The sequence below is a fragment of the Pteropus medius genome, unplaced genomic scaffold (assembly GCF_902729225.1).
Source record: "Pteropus medius unplaced genomic scaffold, Ma_sr-lr_union100, whole genome shotgun sequence".
Lineage (NCBI taxonomy): Eukaryota > Metazoa > Chordata > Mammalia > Chiroptera > Pteropodidae > Pteropus > Pteropus medius.
Window position 1 is genome coordinate 392,318 of NW_024353789.1, and position 26,311 is coordinate 418,628.

Here is a 26,311-nt window from a genome sequence, read left to right on the forward strand (position 1 = left end):
TATTTATATATATATAAAATATACATATAAATAAAATATATATATAATATATATAATATATATATAAAATATATATATATAAAATATATATATATAAATATATATATATAAAATATATATATAAATATATATATATATATATTTTTTTTACTTGCACATTTTTATTTCAACAATCTCTGAGGCTTCTCATGGCAAACAGCCAAATATAACTTGTGACTATAAGCTCTGCTGACCCTGGTCTGCAGTTCAGCCCTAGTCCTCAGCTGCACACTGATGCTTTGCCCTAGACATATGCTGACTTCAGCCACAGATTGACCTGGTGCTGTCCCAGGTGTCTCTTGACCTTAGCTACAGACTGACCCTGACCAGAGAGAGGTACTGGGTCAGCGATCTATGAAAACTTGGAGAGAGGTGCAGTCGGTTGGCCCCTGCAGAGGCTGCCTCTCACAGGCATCGATGCCCTTCGTTCCAGGAACACTGGATCCAAACAAAGGACCTTGGCACCCTCAGCCCCATGCACCCCAACTCGGCCCAGGGTGTGGATGACATGATCCGCCTGGGCGACTTGAACGAGGCAGGCATGGTGCACAACCTCCTTATTCGCTACCAACGGCACAAGATCTACGTGAGTCCTTGTGTCCCCATGGGGCTTCCCCAGGGGGCTAGGTCCATGCATGCTGATGTTCGGGCTGGGGAGGAGCACCGTGTGCTGGCGGTATGGGGCCAGGAACACCCAGTTCAATCCTCACGGCCTTACTGTGTGATGTGGGTAAAGTGCCTAACATTTCTGCTCCCTAACCTGAAAAAGAGAGGGTGATAATGTCCTCAAGGGTGCAGAAAGCTGGTACATAATATGCCAGCTCAGTGCCTGGCACACAATAGGTGCTCAATTAGTGCTGCCTCTTCCCTTCATCTGTGGCTTAGCAGAAGGCCTCCTCTGATAGCTGAGTAGAGCAGAGGCCATGGGGATAGGCAGTCTTCCACAAGTTCCCTTCCTAGGCATGTGGCAGAGACAGGGTCACCAGGTCACCCAGCCCTCCCGTGAAGTGAGTCTTGTGACAGCCAAGAGGGCCATGAGGGTAGATATAGGTCTTTTTCCCAATCCTGGCAGTGGATGGGAGGATCACCTCAGCCCTAAGGCTCATATCTCTATTCCAGTGCAGACTTTTCCAGGTCAAGCAGTATTTTAAAATTGACACCAGCCCTGCCTGAAGTGGGTGTGACCTGGGAAAGTTACTGCTTACGTGGGCCTACCATAAGGAGAGGTGGCTGGATTGTCTTTGACCAGCCATTCTTCTGGGATGCTCAGAAGAGTGAGAGAGTGAGCAGGGGACCCACAATAGGAGGAAGGCTGAGAGAAGAGAATGAGGCAGCCATGCGAGGGGTGGACACAGGGTCCTCTGAGCCCACTCCAGCTGAATGTGTAGTGGAGCTCCCAGGACTGATAAACATAGTAGGCTGGACCACAGCTCGTTCTTTTCATAAAGCCTATGCTTGCCTTCTTTTAAATCTGGTTATCAAAGTCCTTGCAGCGAGTGAGCTTATTCTTTTCACTCCTAAAATGAAGACTAAGACAGGGATGATCGTGTGACTTGGCAGGTGGCTGCCCCTGTCCCACCCCCACAAGGGCAGGCAGGGCTAGTGTGTGGGTTGCACATGAGCAGGTGGTCCTGAACTAGGTTCCCAGGAGGGATCAGTGGGGACTGTAACTATTGGCCAGTCTCATGGAGGCCCCATGGAAGACAGGTGAACACTGCCATATATGTATAGCCCATTTGTATCAAGCCTCTTCTAAATACCAGATAGAATGCCAAGCATTAGCAACAACCACCTCGTTTACTCTTCCTGTGAATGCGCCCCCTGCTCCAAGTTCTTACTCATGGTGAACACCCCTATCTTTCCAGAGGAAGGATCTGAGCAGCTGTGTGTCTTGTCTCCCGGCCAGAATCAGACTCCCTTTCTTGCCAGAGTCAGCTGCTCCTGCAGCTCACAAGGGGCTGCACCCAAGGCCAAGGTCAGGGTCAGGCAGTGCTGGCCCTCAGAGTGGAGGGCACTGATCTTCTGCTGTCTTCCCCAGACATACACAGGCTCCATCCTGGTGGCCATGAACCCGTTCCAGGTGCTGCCCCTCTATACCCTGGAGCAGGTGCAGCTGTACTACAGCCGCCATGTGGGTGAGCTGCCTCCGCACATCTTTGCCATTGCCAACAACTGCTACTTCAACATGAAGAAAAACAAGAAGGACCAGTGCTGTATAATCAGGTGGGATACAGACTCTCCATGTTCCTGGGGCAGGGGGCAGGGGGGCCAGACACCCCTCTGAGCATCTTGGAAGGGAGAGAGCACCCCCTCTTCCTAAATCTTTTCTATGGACTAGTGATTTAGGGGGGCCATGCAACTGCAAACATCTGGCTTGCCTGCATCTGGCCCCTGCCGCTCTTCCACTCTGCAAAGTTCTTCTAAGGCTTCCTTCCTTCAGAACCTGCTTTTCCACTGTATCACCAGGGCCTAGACCGCCCCCACTTTCAGTGATTATTTCCTGAGACAAGGAAGAATGGGGATGGCTAATTTAGAAATGGAACCCAGCACAGGCACTTGAGGGTGCTAAGGGTAAACAGGTGAGGTCTCATTCAAAAAAGAAGCCTCACAGCAGGCTTCAGGTGAGGACAGGGCAGCAGCGGCTCCAGGTGGCAGCTCTCAGGCCACTGGGGCCCAGAAAGGATGTGTCTCCCTCTGTTCAGGCCCTGACCCTGCTTTAGAGAGTCATTGTCTGGCCTGGGCTCTCTGCTTCCTACACAGGCCCTCCTGGTACAGAAGGAAGGGAGGATGAGAGAGACAGGAAGGAAGAGGGGGAATTTGGCTCCAGGGCACATTGCTTGGTGCTCTAGTAGAGTCATTCATTCATTCACTCATTCATTCAATGTTCTAATGTGTTCCAGTTGTGTGCCCCACACCAACCTAACACTAGTGTTCTGACCCCTGGTTTTACCTGTCTGCATAGCATGCTCCTAATCTGCCCCCTATCCTGAGAGTACAGGGCTTTGCTGCAAGGGGCCTCCTGGAGCTGAGCCCCAGGCTGGCCAGGAAGCTCACAAGGCCACCTCTCACCTCCAGGACATGGTGCCTGAGAAGAGGGTAGAGCACCCTAATTTTCTACCCTTTGCATGGACGGAAGATCACTCTAAGCCAAACTGCCTTCTCCTCCTGCCCTTGCTTTCCCCAGGGCAGCAAGCAGGTCGCCTCGGCTCTCTGCCTGCAGTGTCCTATCCCCACATGACAGTGTTGTTTGGTGCACTTGTGTTTACAGCAGGCACTCACAGAGAGTTTGCAACTCAGTGGAAGCTTGTTGGTCTGGCCGACTTCATTGGCACATTTGACCAAAACTTTTTTTAAATTGCCATTTTCAGATGAAACAATTATTTGTCTGAGATTTGCTTCAAAATAGTATAGGAAAGGAAACAAAATTGGCCAGTGGAAACTGGAAATGGGACTGTGGGAGTTCATTATGCAAACTGTAAAGTGAAGGAACCCCCTGGGAATCTTGTGAAAATGTGGATTCCAACTGAGCAGAGCAGGGTGAGGCCTGGGAGTCTGCAGTTCTAACCAGATGACAGCACTGCAGGCCTTTGGACCATAATTTCATTAGCAAGACATTGCACTATTCTGCCTCCATTTGTAATACTTGACGATTTTTATAATAAAGAATAATTTAAACAAAAGTAATATTTAAGCATTAATAATAAGTAATATTAATCATTGCAAATTTGAGCATGTGCTAGACACAAGTACATATTCTAACTTAATTACATGTCCTCAGTAATTTTTAAAAACTAGTTTTCGTGTCTCACCATGAAATTAATATATATTCACTATAAAAATTTTAGAAAATTCAGAAAAATGTTCTCAGAAAAAAATTGCTAGACATTTTTGGAAGAAAAGACTTCTCCTACCCACTTAGTTAAAATCACATCGAATAGTACCATAATTGTCACTTAACTGTAACTAGTATGCATTGACCATGTTACTATAAGCTCTAGGTAGACCTGGTTTTAATGGCTGCATAATATTCTCTGGCTGGATGGACCATAACTAATTTCCCCCATTTAGGTTACTTCCAATTCTCCACAATTGCAATGATAAATAAATAATGCTTAGTGAGCAGAAAGCTTTGTGGAGAAACTTCTGATTTTAGGATTATGTTTTTAGGCAAAAGTCAGGATAATTTTGAAGTTTTTGATACCTATACCAAATCACTTTCCTAAAGACTGGTGCAGTTTCCCTTTTGGCCAACATAAAATCTCTGCTCATAGAGAGAATGTCACAACAAGACTTTGTGTCATCTGGTTTTGCTCGTTCATCTGTAACCACTTAGCTGAGTACTGTGCTTGTGACCCTGGAATGAACCAGATAAACCCTGACTGCCAGGGCTCACAGCTAAGCAAGATCGAAAAGACAGACACACCAGTAACAAATACAATGTAGATAGTCTGAGATCACAGTGATGACTTCAGGACAAGTGCGGTGGGATTTCTGCACAGGGAGAGGGAGTCCCTGTTCAACCGCAGGAGAGTTGAGGGGTGTTAAAAACCTAATATTTCTATTGACTGATGTTCTTGTATATCCCCTCTGTAGCGGCGAGTCTGGGGCAGGGAAGACAGAGACCACCAAGCTCATCCTTCAATTCCTGGCCACCATCAGCGGCCAGCATTCATGGATAGAGCAGCAGGTCCTGGAGGCCAACCCCATCCTGGAAGGTAAGCAGTCACTGTCAGGACCGGCCCCCTCCCCAGGCCTTCTCCATGGGCTGGTAGCTTCCTGCTAAGAGAGGACTCTGGGGAAAGACAGAGAGGCCACACACTTTCGGTGACTTCTCAGGATTCTTCAGGACATGAAAGAAAAGAATGGGGGTGGGTAGTAGTGTGGGGGCTCCCAGGAAGCATGAAGGAGAAAGATTAATGACTTTATAAGCTTTCACTAAGTATGTTTTCCACAAGACCATAACAAGTATTCCTTGTAAAAAGTGCTCCAAGATGAAATCAGTTTGGAAATACTGGGCACGTCAGTTTGGGTCCTCTGGGAAGCAGTTGCCAAGTTGGGGTTAGGACTGCACAAGATTTATTGAAGGGTAACCCCTGTGGAATATGAAGCAGGAGGAAGTGGGAATGGTCAGGAAAAGATGGGATGCTGGCAGGACACTTAGGAGAGAAGAAAGAGCAGAATTGGGCAGGATGAGACTCACACTATGATGCAGAGCTGGCAAGGTCTTGGCCAACCCCACAGGACACTCCTGAGCCAAGTACCAGTTAGAGGAGCCCTGCATTAGGCCCGGTGCCAGGCCCTATTGCTCCCCTGACTTGGCCCTCTGCAGAGGTGGCCCAGAGTGTGTGACCTCAGCTCCAAAGTTGTCAGCCACTAGTCGACATGTTCTCTTTTTCTTTATAATTGAGATATGATTTATATACAGTAAAAATTCACCTTTTCGATATATAGTTTTATGAGTTTTGAGAAACTCATACAAGTCATCTAACCCCCATCATAATTATGATATAGAATGTTCCGATTACCCCCCAAACTTCTCTCAGCCCATTTTGCAGTCAACTATCTTCCCAACCCCAGCCCCTGGCAACCACTGATTTGTGTTTTTTTCCCCTACAATTTTATCTTTTTCAGAAGGTCATATAAATAAAATCATATAGTTTGTAGTCTTTTGGGTCTGGCTACTTCATTAGCATAATGCATTTGTGATGTTGTTGCTTGTTTCATTCCTTTTATTACATTGCATAGAGGTACTACAGTTTGTTCACCAATTGAAGGACATCTAGGTTGTTTGTAGTTTTTAATGATTATGAATAAAGCCTCTACCAACAGTTGCATACATGGTTTCCTCCCAGATAAATATGCAGGAGTGAAATCGTTGGCTTAAATGATAAGTGAACCATTTAACTGTCAGAAACTGCCAGTTTTCAAAGTGGCTGCCCCATTCTGCATTCCTACCAGCAAAGCAGTCTAGTTGTTCCACATCTGTGCCAGCGCTTGGTGCTGTCAGGTGACTGCTTGCCACTCTGTTATGTGCAGAATGGTATCTCATCATGGTTCTAACTTACATTTCCCTCACGCTAATGATGTGGAGCAGCTTTTCATGTGTTTATTTCCCATCTGTATATCTTCTGTGGTGAAGTGTCTCTTCAAATCTTTTGCCGATTTTTTGAAATAGTTGGCTCCTTAATGATTTTGTAAGAAGAGTTCATTATGTATTCTGGATACAAGTCCCTTATAAGATAGGTGTTTTGCAAATATTTTTTCCCAGTCTGTGGATTGTCTTTTCACTTTGTTAACAGTGTCTTTTGTAGGGCAGAAGTTTTAGATTTTGATGAAGTTCAATTTATCATACTTTCCTTCTATTCAGTATGCTTTTGGTGTTGTATCTAAATCTTTGCCTAACCCAGAAACTTTTTTCCCTATCTTTTCTTCTAGATGTTTTGTAGCTTTAGGTTCTAAATTCGGGTCTATGATCCATTTTGTGTTCATTTTTTCTATAGCGCAAGGTGTAAGTTGAGTCTTTTTTCCTTCCTTTCTTCCTTCCTTCCTTCCTTCCTTCCTTCCTTCCATTCTTCCTTCCTTCCATTCTTCCTTCTTTCCATATGGGTATCCAATCATTTCAGCTCCATATGTCTAAAAGAGTGTTCTTTCTCCATTGAACTGCTTTTGTACCTTTGTCTAAAATTGTTACCGGTTCTGGGGAGTCCTGGAACCCCTGGGCCTCAATTCTTTGCGTCCTGTGACAATGAATTGAGGACAGATACGCAGCAGTTTGTAAGCAAGTCAGTTCTATTGAAAGCAAAAGTTTATTTCTCAGAAGAAAGAGTGAGCTGCCAAGAGAGGTCAGCCTCCTGCTTCAGGCTCTTTTATTCTGCCTGCAAGGCTTTGGTCCTCGTCCTGTCACCATAGCCCTTCCCTTACAAGACTTGACTGACAGATAGGTTTCTTATATCAGGGGGCCCCAGCTGCCAAGCCATGGACCAGTACCAGTCCGTGGCCTGATAGGAACCGGGCCTCACAGCCAGGGGTGAGCAGTGGGCGAGTAAACAAAGCTTCATCTTTATTTGCAGCTGCTCCCCAGCACTAGCTAGCATCACCACCTCAGCTCTACTTCGAGTCATCAGGCATTAGATTCTCATAGGCTCACTGGTCCCTGGTGCCAAAAAGGTTGGGGACCGCTGTCTTATATAACCTTTTTCTCTCTGAGTATGAGTATACTCATAATGCATTCGGTTTGTCTATAAGGGGGTCAAAAGCACAATGTAAATTTATTATAATGATCATATAATGAAGCAGAGGTGAATTCTAGATCACACCACCTGTCCTGTGCATGCCTGTGTTGGGGAATTTCCCTGTCATTGCCTTGCTATTGTGTCAGGTCTGACAGGTAAGTTAAGGCTATTGTTTTAAGGCTATTTTTCATTTTGGATACTCCGGGCAGGGCCCCTAGTGTAACACCTACCACAAAGTCAATTGACTGTACATGTGTGGGTCCATTTCTGGATTCTCTATTCTGTTCTATTACTCTCTCTGTCTATCCTTTCACCAATACCACACTGTCTTGAATTCTATAGATTTTTAGTAAGTTTTGCTATCAAATATCATGTGTCCCCCAAGTTCATTCTTTTTCAAACTTTGCTACTCTAGGTCCCTTACCTTTCCATATACATTTAAAAATCATCTTGACACTTTCTTCAAAAATTCAAAAAAAAAGCCTGCATCAGATTCTTGGAGAGAGATCATCCACTGGGTTCAATGACATTAAGCTTCTGTATGGTAGCCTTCCTCAGAGCCTCTGCTGTCCACTGCAGTCCGTGTTTCCCAAACCTATTTGTCCAAGGAACTTTCCCTTTGTTCGTGGGACTAATGCTGTGTAGTGGTACAGTGTTTCCAAACTGTGTCCCAACCCACCAGTGGGTCACAAAATAAGTTTTTTAGAACCAATTAAATAGCATGGATTAGAAAATACCCCAGCACATCACTCTTGGTAAGAACTGATACTGAATATTTTCTTTTAATTATGTGTGCAGTTGGGGGTGTGTATGTACTAGGATACAACGCAAAGGATCTTTCTTACTGTGGGCCACATAAGAAAAGCCTATGGAAACAGCTCTATGGAGTGTATGTTGGATGGTGTTGCAACACCAGTGCCTCCTGGGCTGACCTCCTCATCTGTGCCCCTGCCCATGCCAGCTCTTGCCACTTTCCCTGCAAGCTTGCCCTCTCTAACCCAGCCTTCAGCCCTGAAGCTTGATTGAATCTTTCTAAAATGCAAATCTACTCCCATACTCCTTCAGAAGCTTTCTTGCCTCATCTTTCACTTGCAGAATTAATTCCAAACTTCTTAGCTTGGCATTCGAGGCTCTGTGCTACTAAGCCCCACTTACTAACAAGTTCTGTCTATTTTCCACTGCCTTCCTCCTATTTTCTGTGCTACAGCTGAATTTCCTAATCTGCGAGCACACCTCATACTTAACTGACCTCCAAACCTTTACCTGCACTTTGCCTTCCTCTTAGCATACCCTTGGATGCCACCACTGTCCAGTGCAATCCTACCCCTTCTTAATTCTGGGCTCTGCCACCACCTCTGAGAAGCCTTCCCGCTAAAAGTACACTTTCTCCTCTCTGCTCCCATCATGGGCATCACTCGCTGGCCCTCAGCCTTCGGAAATGCCAAGACGATCAGAAACGACAACTCTAGCCGCTTCGGGAAGTATGTCGACATCTACTTTAACGCCAGCGGGGCGATCGAGGGTGCACGCATCAAGCAGTTTCTCCTGGAGAAGTCCCGGGTCTGCCGACAGGTGAGGCCTCCATCTGATGTGCTGGTCCTGGGGGCAACTTCCATCTGCCTCAGGATGGGGAGTCAGGGGATTGGAGAGGTTTCCAAGAGATGCCCCCTTCAATCGCTCTCACCCCTTTTTCCCTCCCCCACCTCCAGGACCTCCACAAACCCCTATAGGTCTTCACTTGCTGCCACTGAACCCCGGTCTTACCCTGAGATGGGCCAAGGACCCCAAGAATTGGATAATGATGGTCCTTGCCCATTATTCAAGGAAAAGGAATGATAGGATTTTCTGTTCTGAATTTTCCACCCATATAATTTTCTTCATTCTTTGGTGCCTACTACTCCTTACCTCTACTGGAATTAATTCTGAGGCTGGGCCAGTCCCCAGCTGAGAGTCTGTATCTCGACATCACTCCCTAGCTTTTGACTTTAGGGAGGATGCCTTCGGGGTTGCAGAGAAGCGCCCTGGGAGAGATGGGTTCACTAAGCCGGGAGGGGGTGGGGGTGCGAGGGGTGGTCTCAGCACAGGGCTGCGGGATGAGCCAGCCTGGGGGTGCGGGGGTGGGCAGAATGAGAACGGTGACCAGGTAGGCTGTCCCTCGGGGTCAATGCCAAAGCCATACCTAGCTGAGAGGCCTTGGAGCAGAAGCCAGGACAGGATTGGGGGCAAGAGTCTGAGGCCCCGCAGCCTCAGGGAATTGTTTACAAGTGCTCTGGACCGCCTTCCCCACCAGGCCCCGGAAGAGAGGAACTTCCACATTTTCTATTGCATGCTCCTTGGAATGAGCGTCGAGGAGAAGGAGCTGCTGGGCCTGAGGACGCCCTCCGAGTACCACTACCTGACCACCGTGAGGCCCGCCCACCCCGCCCCCGCTCTTCACTAGGTGTCCCGCCTCCCTCCCCTCATCTCTCAGCATTTCCCTGCTCCGCCCCTCTCCCGCACAACCTGTCCTGGCTCTGCCCCTCCCAGCCCCGTCCTGCTTTCTTATTTCTCGCTGAACTCATGGTCTTTCCTCACAAATCTACCTTCCTTTGGTCCCAATGAACTAAAGGCTCCTGGTCACCCAGCAGGTCATGGACAGTCTTCTCCACACCTCTTCTTTCCCGATTTCAATCAAATCGCCATCCCGTAGGTGTCCCTAGAACTTGAACTCCAAGAGAGCAAGGACCTTAGGCCCCCACTGCCAACCCCCGCCTGCAAAAGGGGCCATCTGCTCTTTTGCTAACAAGGGAACAATTGAGTTTCACCTCTTGAATCTATCTGCTGCTAGCCCTCTCTCCTGTGTTCACTGTCTCAAGGCCTTCCTTAGCTCTTGCTTGGACCACTGCAGGACCCTGGGTTCCCTCTCTCACCTAATTTACCACCAGCCCCACAGGCTTGACCCACACTTTATTATCCACCCTCTAGACAGATGACAATTCCTCAGGGGCTCCCTGTGGCCCTGTAGCATGGTTTCCAAGTTCCTCCAGATCCCACCATCTCAGACCTCCCACCTCCCCACTAACCACATCTCCTTGTAACCCTGTCTCCAGGCTCCCACCTCCCACCTAGCTTCAGCTGTTCTCTGCCTAGACCTCCCTCTTCCCCTACACTGCCTTGAAGCTCAGCATGTGAGGCCAGCTCAGACCTCTCCTCCTGGAAGCCTTATCCCATTTGCCAGCAGGCTGCCCCCACCTTTGGTCTTGGCACCTTTAACAGTCTATGAGACTGTCATCTGCTTCCTGCCTGCCCTTCCTCCATGCCTGGCACCCAGGGCAGGGGCCAGGACTCGCAGCAGTAGCACTGAGCCTGGCATATGGTGAGGCTTGGGAAGAGTTTGTTAAGGGAGTCCGTGCTACTTCCCAGAGAGGGTGAAGCAGTCATTACTGTGGAAGGATGACAGATTGAGGCTCAGAGATGCTAAATGACTTGGCCAAGGCCACACAACTACCAAGTACCAGCACTAACTGCAGAGGCCAGCACGCTGTCTATGGCTTTGGCTCTGCCTCTGGAGGTACTTTGATGTGTTTTCTGAGCTTAGGCCTCCCCATGGTCCATTCAGGGTCTACCCAGAAGGTATGAAATGTTACTTATCAGGGCCTTTGGCTGAGTCTCTGAGGCTTCTATGCCTTGTTGGCCCTGCATGGAGGACGGGAGGCTTTGGGTGGCCCCTGGAAAGCTGAGGTTCTCCATCCTGCAGGGGAACTGCACCTCCTGCGAGGGGCTCAATGATGCCAAGGACTACGCCCATGTGCGCTCGGCCTTGAAAATCCTCATGTTCTCCGACGCTGAGAACTGGGACCTCAGCAAGCTGCTGGCAGCCATTCTCCATCTGGGGAATGTGGAGTTTATGGGTAATGTTTCCCCAAAACTGCACTCCCTGGGGTGGAAGAGTAGGGGGGCCGGGGCTGGAGGAGGAAGAAATCTCTCAGGATTCTCACCTAAAGAGCTCACTGAAGTAATGTGGTCTAACCCTGTCCTGGAAAAATACATTAAAAGTTTTAGCTATGATTTTGGAGGCTTTGTGGGGTTAAAGGGAAGATGTCAAGGCTTAGGGCCTTCTAAAGGTGAAACTCCCACTTTTATCTGGGACCCAAAGGGATACCCCCTCAGGGTAAGGGTGAACCAGAATAAACAAAACCTTGCACAAACTTGCAAACCAGTTTGCAAGTATCCAGGTGGTCTGGGGATTAAGGAGTCCTGTTAGCTCCCAAGCACCTAGCCTAGAGGATACAGTGAGAAGATGTAGCATACATTGAACTGGAGTCCTGAAAGAAAAGAAAATGAATGGGGCACAGGCAGTATTTGAAGAGATTACAGCTGGCTCTAGAACTCAGGAAAGATACCGATTCACAGAGCGGTAAGGAAAAGATAGACTTTTCTGCAGCAATTGGGTATCCATGTGAAAAAACATGAGCTTAGACCACTGTCTCACACCCTATAAGGAAATCTACTCCAAATGAGTTGTGGCAGGTGACCATGTGATTTTATTTGGGTTTTTATCAACGAAACCCGGCATTTCTGCTAGTGAAAGGTGGATGCTGACAAGCAGGGGGTGTCAGGATGTGGAAGAATATTATAAATGTGATGTTGAGGAAATGAAGCCAAGGCACAAAAGAATTCAGACAATTAGATCGCACCTACACAAAGTTTAAAAACTAGTAAAACTAAAGGTTGATTAGGGATTGATATGTAGATAGTAAAAAGATAAAGAAAAACAAAGTGATTTCCACGAAAGTTGGGAGAGTGGTCACCTAGTAAAGAGGAATACAGTCTCAGCAGGGAAGGACATTATTGGCCTTTGGGCGCTGGTGAGGCTCTTTATTTTCACTTTTGTAGTGGTTACACAGTGTTGACTCAATAATCATTCATTATGACATGGCTTTGGGTTTTACGCATTTTTTTATCTGTATGTTTTATTGTATAATTTTTTTTAAGTTAAAAAAAAAATGCAGAAACAATAGTCCCTCCTCCCTGCATCCTGGTGGCCCTAAAGTGGAGGTTGACTTAATGAGGAGGAACTTGAACTAGGGAGGCCAGCCCAGAGACTTGTCATAGGGCTGGGCCCAGCTTACAATGGCGCTCTGCTCATAATTGCTTATTTGACTGAATGAACATATGAATGCCAGGTTTCTATGGACAACAGAGAGGTTGAAGGGGCCTGATGGCTTATCTCTTTCCTTAAGAGGCAGCCCCGGCCCCCAAATCCTCCTCCCAAACAAGCTCGCATTTCTTCAAACTTCCCTTTACCCTAGGCCCTAGTCTCACTGAGCAGAGCAGACAGAAAGTGGCCAGTGGCCACGGCTAAAGGCTGATAATCACCTAGGACACTGGCTCCCAGTGTGGGGTCTGGGAGAGACAGTGCCTCAGAGACAGGGCCTGCCCCAGGCTCAGCCCTTACCTTACTGGGGTCTCTGTCCCAGCACTGCAGGCCATTTTGCCACTCAGAGTTACTTCTCCCTGCAGCTGCGGTCTTCGAGAACCTGGATTCCTCCGATGTGATGGAGACGCCTGCCTTTCCCACTGTGATGAAATTATTGGAGGTAGCCTGGCTGTTGTGTCTGCCAGCTTTCATTTTTGTGAGGGGGACACAGAGACTTGGGCTGACAGAACCTCAACCTCTGATTCTCATAACCCTTCCCAGGCTCCTACTCCTTCTTCCCACCCCTCTCCCAGGCTCCCAGAACCAGGGCAAGGCAGTGTGAGCTAACCATGAACAAAGTAGCAAAATGATGTCTGGCTTTAACAGTTTCTTCCCGTTTCCCTGATTCCTCCAGCTCTTCAGTGGCCTTCATTCAGCAGGTTCTCTCCACTCCACCCATCACCAAGCTCTCCCCACTCACCACCTAACCCAATGGCCATAATTACACTGGACCTTCCCTAGCTCCTATCTGGACCTTCCCTACCTTCTATCAAATGTCCCTGCCCTCATCCTCATCCCCAGGGCTTCCCCATGAGCCATGCTGTTCTGGGGAAGTGGATTGTGCTCACGCCATTAGCCACTAGGGTCCTCCAGAGAGAAAAAGAGCCTCTACTCAGAGGAAGAACTGCAGGCACCAGGCAGGGAAATATCTTTGCATTTGGAACATTGCGATGTCCTCCACATCACACCCCATGGGCAATTATGGTGGGAAAGTAATAAAATCAGGAGAGAGAGAGAGAGAAAGGTAAAAGCAGTTATATTAAGCACATTTTGCTGATCACGTTCTTAATTTGGATCAGGGTTCTTAGAAACTTGGATTTTTGCCAGCTCAGACTTCCCTGCATGGTGGAGGCCAGGCCCATCTAGATTCGTCCTGCTCCTTTAGGCCTTCGGTTTCTAGGCAGGAGTGATTTTGGTTGGGGCATATCCATGCGCCAGTGGCCTGGCCTCAAAGCCCTCCCTGCCCATTGTTGTCAAAGGTCCATCTGGTGGTGCCAGCCCCTTTCCAGCCCCGAGGAGACCAGCACGGGGCTGGTCAACCAAGCAGCCAGTATGTACAGGGCCTGCCTTCCCGCACAGGGCATCCTTCCTGAATGCTCTGACACCCCAGTGTTCAAACTGACCCTCACTCAGGGCCCGCCCAGGACCTTGCCCTGGTCCCCATCTGGTCTGGCCCTAGCCACAGGCATCTCCCATTCTCAGGCCTTGGGCATAAGGTGTTTAGTCATGAGAGGGAACAAGATATAGCACAAACACGTCAGAGTCCCAGAGCTGGGCCCTGCTCTGTCAGCTGTCCACTTGCCTTCCAAGGTAAAGCACCAGGCACTCCAGGACTGTCTGATCAAGCACTCCATCATCATCCGTGGGGAGTTTGTCAGCAGGCCTCTGAACATCGCCCAGGCTACAGACCGGAGGGATGCCTTCGTCAAGGTGCAGTACTGGAGAAGGGGCCCAAGCATCTACTCACTGAACATGGCTCCTTGCCTGTTGGTGGAGAGCGGGAAAAAGCAGAGACAGCCGGGCAAGGCCGGACTCTGCCAGTCACCTGCCTAGTGATTGTGGGCTTTCTAGCCACTCTGGGTTTGGCTTCTTGCCTTTCAAGTAGGAATGATACGCTACAGTGGGTTTGTGAGATCCAGTGTGAGGCCGGCATTTCTGGGTGAACCTGGAGAAAGGGGAAGCCTTCCTCTTGTGCTTCAAACCCGAGGCTTTACCTCATGTCTCCTCAGGGCATCTATGGGCACCTCTTCCTATGGATTGTCAAGAAGATCAATGCTGCGATTTTCACTCCACCTGCCCAGGACCCTAAAAATGTGCGAAGGGCCATTGGCCTCCTTGACATATTTGGCTTTGAAAATTTCCAGAACAATAGGTATGAAGATATCAGTTCACCTGCTTTCAGAAAATGGAAGATAAGCTTAAATCCTCTCTAACTGAGCAAGCTAAAAAGTAGCCATTCTTCCCCCACGGGACAGGGAGCAGGGGCCTCTCACTTCTTCTCACAGATGCCAGGGCGAGTCCACTCGGCAGGCCTGAGTCTTTCTGCAGGAGGATGGTCTGTGCCTGTCTCTCGGCACCTACAATATGCCTGGAGAAGGTCACATAGCTAAAAGCATCTGAAGAGCCAGGCTGTAGCCCAGCATTTGTCACCCTTCTTGAGCCATCTGCTCTCCTCATGAATCTGAGTAAATTATTATGTGAGGTTAGAGTGAAAATGGAAATCAGTAACATCGATCCGGCTGCATCTTTAGGTAGTATATCATACTGGGTATTAGAGGGAAGGTGGCGGGTTTGTGGATTATCCCAGACTTTTGAGTTTGGTGGGAGTAAGGCATAGCCGGACACCTCTGACCCGGTGTCCCAGCACCCTTGACTATAGGCTGAAGAGCTGAAGTGACACCCGGCCATAACTGTAATGGGGCGAGAAGAGACAAGGATGGTGAAGGGAGCCAGGCAGTGGAGCCAGATGAGGACAATTGATGTTCTGGTGCATTATCCAATGGCAGAAGGAGGACATATGAGGAAAATGAGGACTGGGATGAGTAAGCAGAAAGCATCTTAGATGAACTCTGGTTTACCCAGGTGAGCCTGGCTCATTAAAGAGCTTGACAGGACCAAACCTAGCTCTGGTTCCAAGAAGTAGAGCCCTCTGGGCACTGTTGTGGAGCCAAGACCTATACATGCCCCTGCCCAAGACCTTATCTCCACATGAAGTTTGAGAGTGACCCTTGGAGAGCCAGGATTGTCAAAATACAAGCCATCCCCAATGCAAGCACACTGGGATCGTGGGCTCCCAGGACCAGCTGGGTAAGTGGGGCAGATAGCATGGGGCAGGCTGGCAGAACTAGGCCGAGTACGATGGGAACTCTAAGGCACAGTAAACTCAAATGTGATCCAGACCATTGGTTTCTGTCCCCGAGAAGGACAGTTGAGCAGACCAAGCACACTTTGGAAAGCTTGGAAGAGCACAAATAGTTGTTTGTGGAGAATCTAGACATTTATGCGAGGACCCCTCCCTGAAAGAGGCACGAGCTGGGTTTGTGACGGGGCTGAACTCTGGGGACCTGGTGAAAGACAAGTGCTGCATCACCCAGCACCCAGTCACCCACTCAGTCATGCCTTCTGCAAGGGCCCGCTGAGCTCTCTCCAGGCAGTGTGTTGGGAGGTGAGAACATAGTTGACCTGTGCCCTCTCCTCTTGTGTTAACAGACATTGAACAACCGGTCTCAGGTATGATGAGGTTCTGCATAAATGGGCAACCCACTCTGAGGCAGAAATGTGTAAATGAGATCCAGGGCATAGCAGAGCAAGCCAGGTCATGAGGAAAGAGAGGAGCAGCAGCAAATGTGTGAAGACTCAGAGACTGGAAAGAACTGGGCGCTTTCATAGCATGTTGTGGGAAGTCCAGAGTGGCCTGGAGTCATTTCCTGGGATAGAGGCAGACTTTCTACTGTGTCACTGTCTGTCTGGATCCTGAAAATAGTGGGAATCCCAGAAGGATTGAAGCAGCCAGGAGAGCGTGCTGGGACCTGCATGTCAGAAAGCTCCCTCTAGTGGTGGGTGGAAAAGGACTGAGGGACGAGAGAGAGGCTTTTGGAGGCCAGCACCATGCTCCAGGTGAGCAATGAAGGTGACCTATACAAGGGTTGTAGCAATGGGAGTGAAAAGAAGAGGTCAAGGTGCTGTGTTGGAGAGAGCATGGACCGGACATTGGCAACTGATTGAAAGTGGGGAGGAGGGAGAGAGGTTAAGCATGACTCCTTGGTTTCTGACTTGAGCCAGGGGTAACTTGTGGTGGGATCATCTCCCAAGATGGGGAACTCAGGAGGAAGAGCAGGTTGGAGGATTAGGGCGGGGTTAAGGAGTGTATCTGTTTGATGTAGAGGAGCCCGGCAGCCAATACTGGATCTCCAGAAGCTCCTTCCAATGCCAAGGCCACTTGCCTGTAGGGCTGGGCTGCTGAAGGACACCTGATCCACTAAGGATTATCTTTGTGTTGTGATAGGCAGGCCCAGCAGAGGACCCTGTAGGAGACTGGTAAGGAGCCAAAGGCAGATTTTGATGGTATGATGAGCTTTTTCCTTTCTCTTAGTCTGTTTGCCATGGGGCAGAGGAGGTGAGGTAATGATGGTAGAGGCAGAGAGAAGAGGGAGGGTTTACATCAGCATGCACACAGGGGTTCCATGTGAATGAGGATGTGCATCCATGGGCATATATGTGTGTGGCTGTCTGCAAATGGCTGGGGACCTCGTGGTTCCTGCCAGCTGCAGAAGGGACTGAGCTGACCCAGTTCCACCCCTGGTGGCGGTGTTGCCCCCACAGCTTTGAGCAGCTCTGCATCAACTTCGCCAATGAGCACTTGCAGCAGTTCTTTGTGCAGCATGTGTTCACAATGGAGCAAGAGGAGTACCACTCTGAGAGCATCGCCTGGGATTTCATTCACTACACAGACAATCGGCCTATACTGGATCTGCTAGCCCTCAAGCCCATGAGCATCATCTCCCTCCTGGATGAAGAGAGCCGCTTCCCACAGGTGCATCCCTGGGCCCAGTGACCTTCAGGTGGAGACCCCACACATAGGTGTCTTCCTCAAGGTTGAAAAACTCCCCTGGGGTGGCCTACTTATTCTGGGGTTGCTGAAACCTCTGCTAGAAATAAACAGACCAGCCTCAGCTCATCTCCCACCAGAGCTCCTCTCCCTCAAGGCCTTCCTCAGGCCCACCACCTGCAGGAAGTCTTCCTGAGTCTACCCTCACTCCTGCTCTCCAGCAGAATGATATCTGTCATTAATTACTTAGATTCAAGAACACAACCCAAGAGGGGACTTACTAATCACCCATGGGCTAAAGGCTGCAGAGGGTGCAAGAGAAGGAAATGCTTTTATTCTCATCCGCAGGGGATTCTGCCTGTCCTTGGGGAGATAGACTCTCAAATGCAGTCAGTAGGAGCTCTGAATCCAGACAAGGGGGAAGCCAGGGCTGGATGAAGTACCTGGACAATCGTAGAGCAGGGTGGAGACACAGAGCTGGTGGTGAAGGTCTGCTCCAACCTGGCCTTCATTTACTTTGACAAGTTACCAACACTTGAATGTCAGTTTCCTGTCTATAGAAAGGCTCTCGGTCATTCTGAGCCCAGTTGCTTTAGGTCCATGAGGGAGTCCCTAAGCCCTGTGAGTGTGCCAGCTGACCTCACTGTGGCTGGGCTCTGGAACCTCAATCTATAGGGTGTCTTTGTTCTTCCAGGGGACAGATATCACGATGGTGCAAAAACTGAACAGTGTCCATGCCAACAACAAGGCCTTCCTGCAGCCCAAAAACATCCACGATGCCAGATTTGGCATTGCCCACTTTGCTGGTGAGGTGTACTACCAGGCAGAAGGTAGGTGTAGCTCCTCCCACACCCTCTTCCTACAAATCTGGATCAGGTTCCAGGGAGGCCACAGAAAGGAGGCTGAGAAGGTTAGGTCATTTTGCAGGGCTAGCAATGGGACAGAGGGAATGGAATGAACCAGGCATGTTTTGTTTTGTTTTGTTTTGCTTTTTGGTAACAGCTCTTTTGAGATATAATTTACATATCATGTAATTTACCCATTTAAAGTATAAAACTCAATGATTTTTAGTATATTTACAGAGCTGTGTAACTGTTGCCACAATTTAGAACATTTTCACTCAGAAAAGGGTGACTCCCATTAGCAGTCATTCCTCATTTCCCCACAACCCTCCCCAGCACCTGGCAACCACTCACTTCTGTTTGTATGGATTTGCCTGTTCTGGACATTTCATCTGAATATGTGGTATATGTGACAAACTTCTTTCACTTAGCATCAGGTTTTCAAGGTTCGTTCATGTTGTAGCATGTGTCAGGACTTCATTTCTTTATACTGCAGCATAATATTGCACTATGTGAATATACTACGTTTTGTTTATCCCTTCATCAGTTGATAGACATTTGGGTTGTTTCCACTTTTAAGGTATTATGAATAATGCTGCTATATGAATAATGCTGAATAAAACTTATACACTCATGTACAAGTTTTTATGTGGATGTATGTTTTCGCTTCTTTAGAGTATACCCCTAGGAGAAAAATTTCTGGTTCATATGGTAATTCTATGTTTAACTTTTTTAATAACCACCAAACTGTTTCCCTAAGTGGCTGCACCATTTTACATTCCCACTACCAATGTATAAAGGTTCCAATTTCTCTACATCCACACTAATGCATGTTATTGTCTGTCTTTTTGATTATAGCCACCCTAGTAGGTTTAAAGTGGCATCTCAATGTGATTTGTGTTTCCCTGATGCCTAAAGATGGTGAACAACTTTTTGTGTGTTTATTGGCCATTGTATATCCTCTTTGGAGAAATTTCCTTTCAGATCCTCTGCCCATGTTATAATTGGGTTGTCTTTTTATTGTTGAGTTGTAAGAGGGCTTTACGCATTTTAAATATAAGTACCTTATCAGATATATAATTTGTAAGTATGTTTTTCTGTGGGTTATCTTTTCACTTTCTTGATAGTGTCCCTTGAAGCACAAAAGTTTTAATTTTGATGAAGTCCAACTTACCTATTTTTCTTTTGTTGCTCATGCTTTTGGTGTCATAACAAAAAACATTATCCAACTCAAGATTTACCCCTATGTTTTCTTCTAAGAGTTTTATAGTTTTAACTTTTACATTTAGGTCTTTGGTCCATTTTGAATTAATTTTTATACATGTTGAAGTAGAGTCAGGCATGATTTTGATTGGAGAAACAAGGGCATGAGGTGATCAACCTATTGGTGTACTTAAAAAAGTGAGAAAGGTGGCCATTGTTAGGCTGTGGTCAGGAAAATGGGCAGGCAGCTATAGTGTCACTTTTCGTGGCTCGTATGGAAAAATGAGAATGTGCTCTAGTCTGTTTAACTAAAACTTTAAAGTCGCACTGTTCAACTGGAGAGACAAAGCAGCACGTACTGGCTCTCATTATTCCCAGCTCTGTGAGGGTTGTGTGGCACCCCTAGAGCTCCTGGTGCAACCTTCTTACTCTCACAGGCACCTGAGGCAGAGATAGGGGAAACAGGCTCCCTGCCCTTCTCCCACCCTTGACTCAGTCTCCCCAGGCCTCTCACCAGGCTGGGCAGGTATTCACAGAGCATTGCACTAAAAGTGGGGTGATTAAAGGGAAGCAGAGTGGCAGAGGAAAGTTAGGGCTGTGCTTGTGTAAGGTCAATCCTAGGAGTCCCAGGAGTGTAGCCCTTCAGCTGGTGCCTGACCCTCATCTAGCCCAGCTTCAGTGCCTTCATAGTGTGATTCTGTGCCTAACTTTAGGGCGAGTCCATTCTTGCCCATGATGAGAGTGGAGGAGTGATGTCTTGCACTCCCTAGATCCATGCCTGTGTTAATTGCCCAGGGCTGCCATGGCAAAGTTCCACAGACAGGTACAGAAATTTACTACTCACAGTCTGAAGGCTGGAAGTATAAGGCCAAGATGTCAGCAGGTCTAGTTCCTTTGAGTCCTCTCTCCTTGTAGATGGCATCTCCTGGCATCTTTACCGCCTCTGTGCGTGTTTGTGTCCTAATCTCTTCCTGTAGGACACCAGTCACTTGGATTGGGACCCATCCTACTAACCTCATTTTAACTCAATCACCTCTTTAAAGGTTATATCTCCACATATAGTCACATTCTGAGGTACTGGGAGTTAGGACTTCAACATATGGATTTTGAGGGGGGACACAACTCAGCCCATAATATTGTTTTCCCCAATTTTTAGAGGCTCAGTCTTCAGGCTGGAGGCCCCCCTGGCCCTAGCAAAACCTTCTAAGACCCCAGAGCAGGGCTAATAGAGGGGCCTCGGGGCTCCCAGGCTCTTGGGGTCTCCTTAGTGAGTTACACACACATTTTTGATTGTGCGCTCTCTCTCTCTCTCTCTCTCTCTCTCTCTCTCTCACACACACACACACACACACACACACAGCCTGAGGGCACACGTTCATTTCCCAGACCTGTGCAGTTTAAACTTACTACGAAATTCGTCCTAAGGACCTTATAATCCACAAGTCACCTTCCCATCCTTGGAGTCAATACTGCAAGCAGTGTTTAATTTCTTTCTTTCCTTCATATTGCGCTTCAAGGAAGAACAATGTAGCTACCACCCCCTTGCTGGTTTCATAGGGAGTTTTAAAGTGGCCATTCCTGCACAGACTGGCCAACTGAGGGAGGCTGGTTACACAGACTCTCCCAGAACTGCCTCGGGGCTCAGGGGGACGGCAGGAGTGACATGCATTCCTCTCCAGATTGCAAGCTCCCTGGACACTAACAGACTGCCAGATTTTCAAGAATTGGGGGTGAGAGGGGCTTCTTCACTTCCTCCTTTTCCTTCTTTTCTTTTTTTTAAAGCTCCTTCATATAAGTAAGCAGTTGCCTAAATCAGACTTGCCCAAAGTCACCCAGAAATTTTGTGGGCCAGAACCCTAATGCAACCCCTCAGACCTATCACCATGGACATGTCATCTGCTGTGGCAGTTCGCAGTACATTGGCAGTTGTGGTGATAGCTATGACTAGGGAGAGGTTGAGGGGAATGGACTCACTCCTGTCTGCGGTGCCCCTGGACCTGCATCCAGGGAATGTTGTGGCTGGTGGAGGAGATGGCAAGTCCTCTGAACTGAGCAAAGGGCACAGGAATAAGACTTCACAGGAAGAAGCAAGAGCCCCGAGGAGGGTCCCTCACCTCACCTGCAGGCCAAGAGAGCCTCCTGGAGTGGATAATGCTTGAGCTGGTCTTGAAAACTGAGCAGGAGTTGGCCTGAGTGGGTTGAAAGGAAAGAGGGTGCCAGAACAGCTTGTGGAGGCCTGAGGTGCGGAAGAATGGAGACCTCCTCGGGGCAATCGGGTGCTAGGGGAGTGCAGGGCTGTGGGGCCTTCAGGAGATGAGAAAGAAGATGAGGAAGAAGACATTCACTGGCAACAGAGGATCAGAGAAAGGGATCAATTAGGAATGACACAGCAGTGTGCGCTTTTAGGAAGGGCACTCGGGTGCCCGGGGAATGTGTGGGACAGAGAGAGGCTGAGTAGGCAGACGAGGGGTAGGAAGCCATCAGAGACATTCAGGCAGAAGGAATAGCGGCAGCTTAGCCAAAGGAATGGCGAGTTGCAAGGTTAAGGAGTTTAGCTGTCAATGTGACCTGACTTGAAGACAGTGAGTGCCGTGCCTGGGTACAGGCATCTCTGTTGGCTGGATTGGGAGACTGAGGGAGGGGTGAATAGAATGGCTTCAGTGGGGGCTCCTGGAGCCTCCTGGTATGTCCAGGGTCCCCTCCCCCTGTGGGTCACGGTCAAGGATGAGTTGGGCTAGTAGGCGGGCTCTGCTTTCCCCACAGGCTTCTTGGAGAAGAATCGAGATGTGCTGAGCACAGATATCCTCACTCTGGTCCACTCCTCTCAAAACAAGTTCTTGAAGGAGATCTTTAAGTTGGAGTCAGCAGACACTAAGCTGGGCCATGGGACCATCCTCCGGGGGAAGGCGGGAAGCCAGTTCTTCAAGGTAGGCCCCCATGGTGTTCCTTTCCAGTGTCTCGCAGCCCCTAGGGCCTCTGGGGCCAGACATGCCTGTGCAGGGAAAATTTGTCGCCTGGGGTCTGGGTTTCTCATTCTAGGCACAGAGAGAATGAAAATAAGAGTGACATGTTGCTACTGCCACATGGGCAGGGGTGAGGGGACAGGTGCCCATGAATGTGCCTGCTTCTGTGTGTGTGGTAATCTTGCCAGGGCACATCTGCTTTTGTTACTATTATGTTTTCATATTGGTCTGTGTGTATGTGTTCTGTGTACTCTCTGTGTGGATGGTATCTATGGTTATGTGTGGGTGTTTTGTTGTGGTATGTGTGGGTCTGTGGTGTGTGTGGATGTGGAGATGGGTGTGTGGTATGTGTGGTATGTGTGATAGTGATATACATGTATTATATATGTGTATTTGTAGGGTGTGGGGTGAATGTGTGGTATGTGTGTGGTGTGGGTACGGTACCCATGGAGTGTGTGTGAATGATATGTGAGTGTGGGTGTGTTTTGTGCAGTGTGTGTGTGTGTGGTATGTCTGGTGTGTGCGTGATGTGGGTGTTATTATATGTGTGTGTTTTGTAGTATGTGGTGTGTGTGTACTAGGTGTGTGTATGTTTGTGTGGTGTGACTGTGGTAACACTAAATGTTGCTGGCCAGGGGGGTGGGCAGCAGAGAGCCCGTGGTGCTCCTTAGGGCAGCCTAGGATTTCCTGGCAGCGTGAGTGTCTGCCCACCCCTTGCCCCCCATCACTCCCTCTCCCATGCCTGCACTCATTAACAGTGATTGTTCTAGAAAAGCCCTGTAAATCCTCTGATGAGGAGCTTCCCCACCTCTACTTCAGGATATGGAGCTAGATGAATGCTAAGGAGCTGAGAGACCAGGTAGAAGGCCTTCTCTCTCCCCTTGGGCCACGAATTCAGCACTGGCCACACCGAAGTGCCCTTGATCTTTTATCACTCACTCTCTGCTTCTGCAGGAGCTCCTAGGGCCTCCATGCCCAAGACCATGTGCAGCGGGGGCCCTGGGAGGCACCAAGGAGCCCTGAGGATTTTGCGGTGTGTGTGTATATGTGTATGGTATATGTGCAGGAATTGCCCAGGTCTGGGATCAGGTAGAGCCAGGTTACACCCTCCACTTTCAAGCAGCCAGGCTAGACTCTGGCAGCTAAGGCCAGAGAACAGCCTCCTCCTGGCCCTGCAGGTCTCCAGAACATGTCCTGAATGTCTCAGGAAACAGGATGTGAGTGGAAGGAAATGCACATGATTTTACAAACCAGTGATTGCATTTTTTTGTGTCTCCAGACTGATGCAATCTGGCAGCACATACCTTTGCTCGGGGCATTTGACCTTGGGAAGGTTTGAACATGAAGCATAGCCCAAGATCAGTATTGCACAAAACACATACTGCTCAAGGTCTTGGACTTCTCACCCCCTTGCATCCATAAGTTGATACATTTATTTGAGAATGATATACATTTACTATAATGCAAACAATACAGGGTGAAACATTCATAAAAGCATATAAAACCTATACAAAAACTGAAAATATAGAAAGGAGAGGTAAAAGTGAATCTCGACAGTGCTAACATACTCTTCTCACCCTGGTGCATCGTCTTGTGCATCCCACTTGGGAGATCTCACCTCTAGACAGGAAGCAGTTGCCCCATCTTACTCTCCTCTGGGTCCTCCAGTATCCAGCTGAGGATCTGCAAATGGTTGGAACTTGGGAAATCTGTGTTGGATGAATGTATGAAGCTTGCCCACCTGTGGGACTTTGGCAAAAACTTTCATTGTGGGTCAGCCATGCCCCGGGCCGTACTCCCTAGCCCCTCCACTTGTGCCTTGTGTTTCTGCCTACAGTCTGCAGACTCCGGCAGGCAACCTGCCACCTTAGCAGGCCAGTTCAAGCAGTCCTTGGACCAGCTGATGAAAATCCTGACCAACTGCCAGCCCTACTTTATCCGCTGCATCAAACCCAATGAGTACAAGAAGCCGCTGGTAATGAGGGGAGGCTGGGGGCTCACATGGACGGGGGTAGGGGAGGCTGTTAGTTGATGAGTCTGATGGCATCTAGGGTCCTGTCACTCCCTTCATCAGGGCCTGGCCAGCATTAGAGTTGTTATCTGCCCCCATTTATAGATGGGACACTGAGGTAAGGTGACCAGTTCAGGTCATTCGCAGGTCAATGACCTGCAGGGCTTGGATCACCCAGACGAAACTTACAGGGAGGTGATATCTCCAGGCGCCAGCCCCAGGAGAAACAAAAGACTCAATTGTCTCAGTCCTGCTATTTGCCCAGGTGCTCCTCTCTTCCGTAAAGTTAGAATAGCATCTACCTGTAGGGGGCAGCAAGGATTGTACTTGATACTTCTGGCACATCTGCATATGTAAATGACACTCACCAAGGGGCAACAACCTGTATTATGATTTTAGATGCTGATGTCAACTCCTGGTCGCCCTTGTTAGCGGCTTTATCTGCACCTGTGTGGGGTCGGGTGGAAGCCTGCTACCTGCCCAGGACCTGCCAAATGTGGGCTTGATAATCTCACCCAACCGCTGCAAGATAGGACTCCCAAAACTGGGAGAGGCCATCCGAAAGGAGATTGAATAATTCAAAAAATCTTATAAGGGAAAAGTATGTTATATAAAATAAAGTGCCTTTTTGAAAAGAAGAAAATGACATGAAATTGAAGTTGTCCTAGGAAATCCGGAATGTATCATCTTGGTAGGCAGAGTACCCGGATGTTAGATAAGCACTATGCTCCCAGAGGCCCTCCTGCCCCGCCCACACTCCAACCTTTTGGAGCTGCAGGGCAGGTGGGTGGGGCCTGAGACTGGTGCTCAGGTCCTCAGTTTGGTAGATGCTGTTTGGATGTTGGTAAAGCCCAGGCTGAGGGACCAAACAGGCTCGGGTTTGAACCCTAGTTCAGCTACTTAGGAGTGTGGCCCTGAGACTCAGGCACCTCATCTTCAAATTGAAGCTAAGTACCCCAGTATGTAGGGCTGCTGTTAACAGTAAAGGAGAAATACTCAGTAAGTGGGAGCTAGCAGGTTGCCTCAGACTAACAGCTGTGTGGCCGTGGACCCCGTGGGCAGTTGCCTCTGGGACCCTTAGCATTTCTGGTAGGTAACTGCCTGCTGGTGGGCTTGCCAGATTGGAGGGTGTGCCCTTATGCCCAGAAACCCCTGATGGTTGGAAAGCTGAGGGGGCTCTCTAGAGGCCATGCCATGCAGTCTTGAGATCTCAACTGAGACCCAGCACCCCTGTGCAAAGCATCAAGCCCAGATTGCTCTCTGAAGCCACAGCCATCTCCCAGGGCAGGGAGAGACTAAGCTGGCTGGAATATTTCCTGGGTCTGAGTAGGAAAAGTATTCCTTCTTTCCACTTGAGTGTGGGAGGCCCAGTGCTGGGAATGCCACAGGGCCAGAAGGAAGCACTGTTCTTTGGGATCACTGTTTTAGGGCACTTAAAAATATTTCAAACAGGGCACATGCAAATAACTTTTTTATTCACAGTACTTTGCACATCTGGTAAAGGACAGAAGTATTTCGTGGCGTTGTAAATGTCACAGTTTCTGCTACCAACTTTTATCTCCTTGGAAACACTTTCAGAACTTTTTGGCGACTTCGACCAAATTTCTTCAGAAAGGAATTTTAATCACACCGAGCACTTGTTCATTCTCCCATATTTGGGGGTGGTTGCAGGGTCGGGGAGGGGCGGCCTGCGTCAGCCCTGCCTCTGCGCCCGCAGCTCTTCGACCGCGAGCTGTGCCTGCGGCAGCTGCGTTACTCCGGCATGATGGAGACCGTGCATATCCGCAAGGCGGGCTTCCCCCTCCGCTACACCTTCGAGCAGTTCTCGCTGAGGTTCGGCGTTCTGCTGCCCAGCGCCATCCGCCTACAGGTGCGCATTCCCGCCGACCCGACTGCGCGGACCCGGGAGGCGGTGCTGTACGTCTTCGGAACTCCGCCGCCTGCGGGCCCCCCGGTCCCCGCTTCCCCTCCGCAGCGCCGAGAGGTCCCTGCTGCTGCCCTCCTGTTGCCCAGG

General features: G+C 48.8%; 1 protein-coding gene across 1 annotated transcript in view; it reads left to right on the forward strand.

Moving 5' to 3' along the window:
• The window catches only part of MYO7B (myosin VIIB), a 98,372-nt gene that overhangs the window by 24,783 nt on the left and 47,278 nt on the right, over positions 1–26,311 (forward strand). The window contains exons 4-17 of the mRNA XM_039851281.1: positions 473–625; positions 2,078–2,262; positions 4,633–4,754; positions 8,701–8,843; positions 9,562–9,675; positions 11,008–11,161; positions 12,774–12,850; positions 14,041–14,160; positions 14,460–14,602; positions 17,053–17,263; positions 17,973–18,108; positions 22,087–22,250; positions 24,124–24,261; positions 26,015–26,167. Of these exons, the coding sequence (XP_039707215.1) occupies positions 473–625; positions 2,078–2,262; positions 4,633–4,754; positions 8,701–8,843; positions 9,562–9,675; positions 11,008–11,161; positions 12,774–12,850; positions 14,041–14,160; positions 14,460–14,602; positions 17,053–17,263; positions 17,973–18,108; positions 22,087–22,250; positions 24,124–24,261; positions 26,015–26,167 (2,013 nt within the window). The remainder of the gene's footprint in view (positions 1–472; positions 626–2,077; positions 2,263–4,632; positions 4,755–8,700; positions 8,844–9,561; positions 9,676–11,007; positions 11,162–12,773; positions 12,851–14,040; positions 14,161–14,459; positions 14,603–17,052; positions 17,264–17,972; positions 18,109–22,086; positions 22,251–24,123; positions 24,262–26,014; positions 26,168–26,311) is intronic.